The sequence below is a fragment of the Calcarisporiella thermophila genome (assembly GCF_041956535.1).
Source record: "Calcarisporiella thermophila strain CBS 279.70 unplaced genomic scaffold VTP21scaffold_14, whole genome shotgun sequence".
Classification (NCBI taxonomy): Eukaryota; Fungi; Calcarisporiellomycota; class Calcarisporiellomycetes; order Calcarisporiellales; family Calcarisporiellaceae; genus Calcarisporiella; species Calcarisporiella thermophila.
Window position 1 is genome coordinate 739,098 of NW_027192204.1, and position 7,236 is coordinate 746,333.

The window sequence follows — 7,236 nt, forward strand, 5'->3', positions numbered from 1 at the left end:
AAAACGAGGAATAGAAGTCGAAAGAGTTGCCATAATGAAGATAAAATCACGATATAATAGGTATATAAGCTGGTATAAATTCGGTATATAATTTTTGATGAGATGAAGAATGCAAAGCAAAAGTTTTCGAGAATTATTACTTTAGTTAACGAATTTTTAAAAGATATATTAACAGTTGCAGATATTTCTGAAATCCTGATTCTACAATTTCTAAATCTAGTATGTCTGCTCAGCCTTGGAATCTCCCATATAGTTTATACACAAACAAGTAAAAATAAAGTTTAATTAAAATACCGACAATTTCAGATTATCAGTCACGCCTGGTCGTACTACAACAATGGAGCTATCGGCGAATTTTCGGAGTAATTGATTGGTAATAAATTAGTTCAGCTCACAAAAGGTGCAATGTTTAAATGGAGACCGTATTCCAAATATTGATAATACAGTACTTCATTATTGTTCGTCCTCTGTAGCAATGATTAAAGGCTTCTGACAAAGAAATATTGGAAATAAAAATGAATCATCTTCGTGAGCTGTTACAATTTTGGACCTGAATATACGTGTAAATATACCCATTTCATTGCCTTTTCTACCACGCATATGAATATTTTGTTCCTCTATACAACCATTCTGTATCTATCTGGATTGAACCAGTTGACATTTCAGCTTTCCCATTCCAATTCGCACATTGCATGCAATAGAAGGCCCATATACAATACATTATATTGGCTGTACAGTATAATTCAAAAAATTACTTCATTGCGCTGAATAGAGGAATATCTCCATTTATTCCCACTATTTCACAATTGAATACAATGTTTCAATTTCTATTCTAGAGATCTTTACAATAAGTAATAGTATTTGTTTTATCGAAGGTTTCCCTTCCAAATACTTATTGTTAAGTAGAATGGTTACTACATAATGTGGAATTGTGATATATACTGAAAACAAGCAATTCTCAGACTCCATTTTTAAGATATATTATTCCTTTTTGTCGTGTATAAGCGCCGCAAATCAACAATTCAATAGATTGGCTTTATATTATGCAGATGTACGATATAATTAATTTACTTTTGTCTCTTTTTTAATCTTTTTAAAGACCTTTAAATATATTTAGCAAGTTAAATTAGTAATAGCCCAACTGTTTAGAGCCAACATTTTTACTGGTAAACTTCTGGTTATTTAAATTTGCTACGGTTACCTACTCAAAGCATACTTTGTCTTATTGGGAAAATATGAATTTTTTATCATCGATAATTTTGCACGGAGATTATGCTCAATTCAAAGAAAACATTCTTTTAATTAATATCCATAATTCAATGAAGCCAAGTGCAATCCAACTAAAAAGAAGCATTAATACCATTCGCATTTGAGCCTTGAATAGAAGTATATATTTTATTTTCTTCCGTTATTGCTTTAAGTAGATTTTTAATGTGCCCATTTCATAAATACAATTCAAATTTATCCTTTTTGTTTTTCTGGTTCTTATATTTTATCGTTCTTTTTTCGAGTTTCGGGAACTTTTCATTAAATCCATATTCCTTTGATTGTTATCATTATTTTTTCTTTTTTAATGTTACTTAAGTTAGCTTCATTAAAAATGTAAAAACCTCGGGCAGATCCTTTAACTTCCGAATTTGACACTTGAAATCCTTGTTTCAGTGATCCGATACAACCTCAATGGCCAAGCCACCAATGAGTTAATTATTACCCAAGTTGGAAATATTCCGCTCCTATCCATTCCAGCTCTAATTAAAACCCTACGATTATATAAGAAAGCCTCCCTTTTCCAATCATGCTTCACACTGACCCTTGATCAATAATCGGACCTTCAACCTTAACTCCAAGTTTGGAAATTCGTTAAATTGCTTAAAAATAGCTTATTTTCAATTGTAAAATCGTCAAAAATCACTCTAGAAAAGCGCGATTTTTTTTCTTTTACAACTATCCATCAAGTGTTTCACTTGGGCGCATTATTAAACATGCATTCCAAGCGTAAAATATGCATAAAATCTCTAAACCATGACATTGAACCCCCGCTTCCCCATTTCCCAAATCCCACCATATTAACACCCTTCATCTCAGACGGTCAAATTGCGGTTACCTTAAGAATTCAAACTCTGCATTTAATCTCCCTTCCATAAAATCACTCCTTATCCCCCCCTTTTCTGCTCAATCATTGCAATTGTTCCTGATTCACATCTCCCACAACCTTTACATCGTCCTCAATAAACTGCTATAAAGCCTAACTCTTCTTTACATTTAGATATCAATAAAAAGGACCGTGAACCCCTCTAACCTAAGTTTTCGGATATTTTTACCTTACGTATAAAATCACTTGTAGAGCTTTTTACGTCTTGATCGAATCTTTAACCGAATTTCTACGAGCCGTTTTTACGTTTTTACCAACTTATTTTAGTGAAATAAACATTAGTATCTATCGAACCCTACTTGTGTTTATTTCACCGCCCATAATTTTGGACTAAGTGACTCCTACACATTTCTGATATCCCTAATTCATTTCAGATTTCTTATATCCCCTCAACAAAAACACTTAGAAAAATATTTCATCAGCCTTTTATTTAATCCACGACCATCAAAAAAACGGTATCGCCCCTTGAGGACTCTTCCTCTGGTCATTGGAAAGCGCTGCAATGAGACTACAACGCCCTTACGCTGACGTGGCCGGCTTCAGGTTCCCACTGACGCAGTACCCGCACCTATCACGCGATGAGTCGCAGTACTCGCCGTTTGCATGATCGCAATCGTAGCCGGCCCAACAACATCCGTGGGCTTTACAATCGTCACCCCACCCTAAGTCGGGACACTTCGTTCCGCCACGTGCATTGAGCACGGTGCGGGCGCGCAAGACGCGTGATGTCTTCTTAAGGGAACTACAGTCGACACAGACACACTTAGTGCGTCCTGAGCCGGCGCCTCCACAATTGTGGATTTCAGCCTGTTGGCCGCTACACCGCGCTTTGCACAATGTGTGTGCTGACGCGTCATTCGGGATATTGGCGTCGCATCCCCAGATCTGCTCTTTGTCGCATGCCTGTCCGAGGGCGGTCCCTAGAAGCGCTATAAGAAATACACTTGAAACCAACGTGTGACGCATCTCCTCTTCTTACGGTGTCGTATCACTAATTTATGACGCAGTGATTTTTTCTCTGAATTCAAGTTTAGGGATACATCCTATATATAATGGAATCGAGCATGGGAAAATGATTAATTAAGGTTTCAAAGCGTATTCTTGTAACATCAACCTAAATTATCAACAAAGCCATCTCAACTGAACACAGCTTATCGTTCTACAACAGTATTTTCTTAGTTATTTCTCCTCGGTTAGCTCTTTTTTTAATATACCTCTTCGGTCAGCTATTAATTTAATCCACTTTACCGGTTAGCTTTTCTTTAGAACTCCTTCTTCAACCTGACGTTTTAGGTTTTTGAGCAGGTGGGAAAAAGTAGTCACAGATTTAGAAAAATGCTAAATTTTTGGAAGGGGACTGTAAGTCAAAAGTTGCTTGGAATATTGGGCATTGCTTAAGGAATAGTAATACTAAAATGCTTTGCTAAGGAGTTCTCCGCTTCTTGTTTACAGAGAATAACTTAAAGTAATTTCGGTGATAATTCCTGACTGATGAAGTTTTCTGTTTCCATGAGTATTTATCTGCTTATTCAAATCTTGTATACGAAATATTGTTACATAGCGCGAGCATTTGGACTAGCAGGGGTTACCAACTAAGCTAACTTAATGTCAACTAACTAATAAAGCTAAGACAACTGTGTTACAAGGAATGGAATAAGCTGTAGTATGACAGGATGAATGGTCTTGAGATATTTGAAGATAAGGTTAAATTTAAGGTTATACCAGGTATATTAAGGTTTCACAAGTAAACTAAAGATGTTTTACGAGGTGCATGCGAATTTAACAGTTTCAAGCAAAACTAAATTCAAAATTCCATTATGCTTAAGCGTACACGTTGATATACCTAAATGTAATCTACCTTTTTAATTGGTTCACTCTTTAATTAAGTTGAATTAGAATTCGACAAGGTTTCACCAGATTTTTTACTATTCATTTTACACCAATTCTATGTTAAAAAGTCGGATTTTGGGATTTCCTTATTTAGTACTTGGCACTTTGGTCAACGTTAATCAACTTAGGTTCAGTCAATCCTCCACTCTAAGAATACCAATTCGCGATACACTGTGAAGATAGCCCTACCCTTGTCTTAAATAACTACACGGGGATATATATAATTCCATTATACATGGGTTATGAATCTGAAATTTGTTCCGATCATGCGCTCAATTTCTGCGCCGAACTGCTTATAAAATTTAAACACTCATTTTCTCGGAAACTAATCATTCTTTAACTAAACTAATTGTTATTTCAAGCTGCCTACATTTTCTTCTTCATTGTAATATTGTAACTTTGCTTGCTATAACCCGATGAAGTAAATTCCGGGAACAGTAAAATCGAGGATAATAACATTATCTAATGAAGGCTTATCCAGCAGAGAGATCTCGCATCAACTTGGGATAAGCTACTATGCCGTCAACAAATATCGTAGGTTATACGCTCCTGAATCTTCCAAATCAGTCCCCGGTCGTCGACGTGTTCTCACAGAGAGGCAAGAGAAAGTCCTCGTACGAAATTTCAAGGCTGGAATCTATGAAGAAATACCAGACGCAAAGAGACATCTTAAGGAAGAATACAATGTCGATTTGTCGGTGACAGCTGTAAGGAACGTACTGAAGCGAAACCAAATGAGCTCGAGATCGTGTGGGAAAAAGCCGCTTTTGAAAGATAGGTATAGGAAAGCCCGACTGGCCTTTGCACGTAAATATCGAAGCTGGACTATCGATGATTGGAAGCGTGTTGTATGATCAGATGAGAGTATATTTAGAGTCTTCGGCACAGGTAGAAAACGATATTATTGGAAAGCACCAGGCGATCCTATACGCGAACATCACTTCAAAAAAAACAGTCAAGCACGGCAATGGGGGGGGGTTACCGTGTGGTCATGCATCACTGCTCAAGGAGTTGGCTTCATGTGCCGAATCGAGAAGGGTCTAGATGCACAGCTCTACCAGGATATTTTAGGAGATGAACTAAAGAGAACACTCGATTGGTATGACTTAGACAAGGATCAAATTATTTTCCAGCATGATAATGATCCTAAGCACACTGCGCGTAATACAGTGGAATGGCTAGCAAAACACAATATCACCGTGCTAGATTGGCTAGCTCAGTCTCTTGATTTTGCGCAGAATCAGCTGAAGCGAAATAATAGAAGTATAATTGAAATGCTTCAATATTGAAAATTATCTTGTGAACTCGGGTTAACTTACGCGGTATCTTCTCACTTTCGATGAATTAAGGCCCAAATAATCCTCAACATTAATATAGTTCTTTTTTTCCAGAAGCATTGGTCTCTCGATACACCGCATCCCATGCTTTGCGTCCTTGAAAATCCGATATTAGCTCACGCAATAAAAAGAATCACTCAAATATAACTCCACTTTACTAGAGTTATATCAATTTTTTTTCCGTCTCGATCCGTGTCCTTTATCAAATTTCTTTGATTCGTTTTGTCGGCTATCATAGTTGCCCTGAGCGTCATCGTTGAGACTCCTATTATTCTCTTGTTCAACCTTTGGTTGAATTCGTCCTATGAATTCAGAAGCAAGTGATACCCTACAAAAAACTCCAATAGAGAAAAGAGTTAAAAATCTTATAGAAATCGTAGGGATGTGAAAACATATACAATCGCGAACCTTTTACGATTTCTTATTCCATACTTCAAACTTTTCTCGACCCTTTTCTTTTCCTTATTTTTATAGATTTCTTTGTAATATTACCCATTCGTTTTAATAGCAGATTAATTAAATGGGATATTTATTTAATTATTTCGCAATTATTATGGGTTGTATATTTTACGGTAGCATTGTTCCGCTTCTTTTTCTTACAACTCTTGTCAAATATCCATTTGGCCTGCTTGCTGATTCTATCTCTTCGCTTTCACTTGCTTCATTGACACACTTCCTCTTGGCCCTTTTCCTACTCTGTTCTTCCGGCTCTGCATTCTCCTGAGGTTGCTCTCCTTTTGTAACGGGTGTCTCCTGTGTTAAATTTGCTCTAATGCTATCCAATCCCTTTCGTCGTCTAATTAGAGGTATCTCTACACGAATATATGAGAAAGATTAATGGAGGATACATGAATTGATTTATCTAAGATTTGAAATTGAATTTATGGCGATTTATACTAATACTGTACAGTACCTTTCTCTGATGATTCTTGTTGTAATTCAGAATCTTCATAGTAGTCATCACTCACTACCACTATATTTGAGGGCATATTTTTGGATTCGTTAAACACTCGGGTTGATTGCATTCTATTTACTCTTGATTTCTCTGATTGATACGCTCCTAAGCCATCAGAGTGGTGATAAAAGACAATAGACTGCGGACTTTGTCAGCAGTCCACGCTTCAGGATGATGAAGCCGATTTATTGGATAAAATGAGCTGGTACAAAGAATAAAGAAAAAGTAAACAAAAAAAATCGTACGATAATCTGAACGTGATTTTGCTATAAATATGAACCTACCAAGGAGATGTTTCCTCGGCCGTTTTGAGCTGGATACTTCCGTTTAAGATGAGTTCCCAACCCGAAATTCTTCATAGTGGGTCAGAGAGCGATTCCGAGAGGGAGCTGCAAGACGCACTACTCCCAAAAGTTCCCATACGCGAGAGACATTGGTGGGAGCCCCCCCAGGAGCTTGCAAGACTTTTTGAGCAAAGGTTAGCACACGAAAAAAATGTTAACCTGACCTCGGAAGAAAGGCAAGTGATCTGGGACGAGAACCCTCCAAGGAAAGGAATGAAGTACGAGGCGCTGTCAGGATTTAATTTTTACTTAATTTTACATGCATCTAATTATTACTTGTTTGGGTGTATATGAAAATCCTGTTTATTGTTTTTGTTGTTATTCTTTAAATAGTTCAGCTATTTGTTTTCTGATCCTCACTCCTATTTTTCTCTTATATTTTTACTATTATTATTATAGTAAACTATAGGAGTCCGAAAGTCGAAAACTACTTTCGTTACAGGCGCCCCCAATGAATTCATCCTTACACTCTTGCATGAGCAAAACCGCCAAGAAACACGACCTATACTTGTCAGATCTGGCAAAACAAGTCGCTCTGGCAACAAGACCGCTAGAGTT

General features: G+C 36.9%; 2 protein-coding genes across 2 annotated transcripts; one reads left to right on the plus strand and one right to left on the minus strand.

Moving 5' to 3' along the window:
* Positions 1–2,671: 2,671 nt before the first annotated feature.
* Positions 2,672–3,118, minus strand: VTP21DRAFT_2581 (uncharacterized protein; the record flags this gene model as incomplete). The annotated part of the gene is made up of 1 exon (XM_069392789.1): positions 2,672–3,118. One exon carries the CDS (start codon positions 3,116–3,118, stop codon positions 2,672–2,674), a length of 447 nt encoding a protein of 148 aa, XP_069250469.1.
* A 1,340-nt stretch (positions 3,119–4,458) lies between these two features.
* On the plus strand, positions 4,459–4,896 carry VTP21DRAFT_2582 (uncharacterized protein; the record flags this gene model as incomplete). Its single annotated transcript, XM_069392790.1, has 2 exons — positions 4,459–4,463; positions 4,554–4,896. 2 exons carry the CDS (start codon positions 4,459–4,461, stop codon positions 4,894–4,896), a joined length of 348 nt encoding a protein of 115 aa, XP_069250470.1.
* Between the last annotated feature and the right edge of the window lie 2,340 nt (positions 4,897–7,236).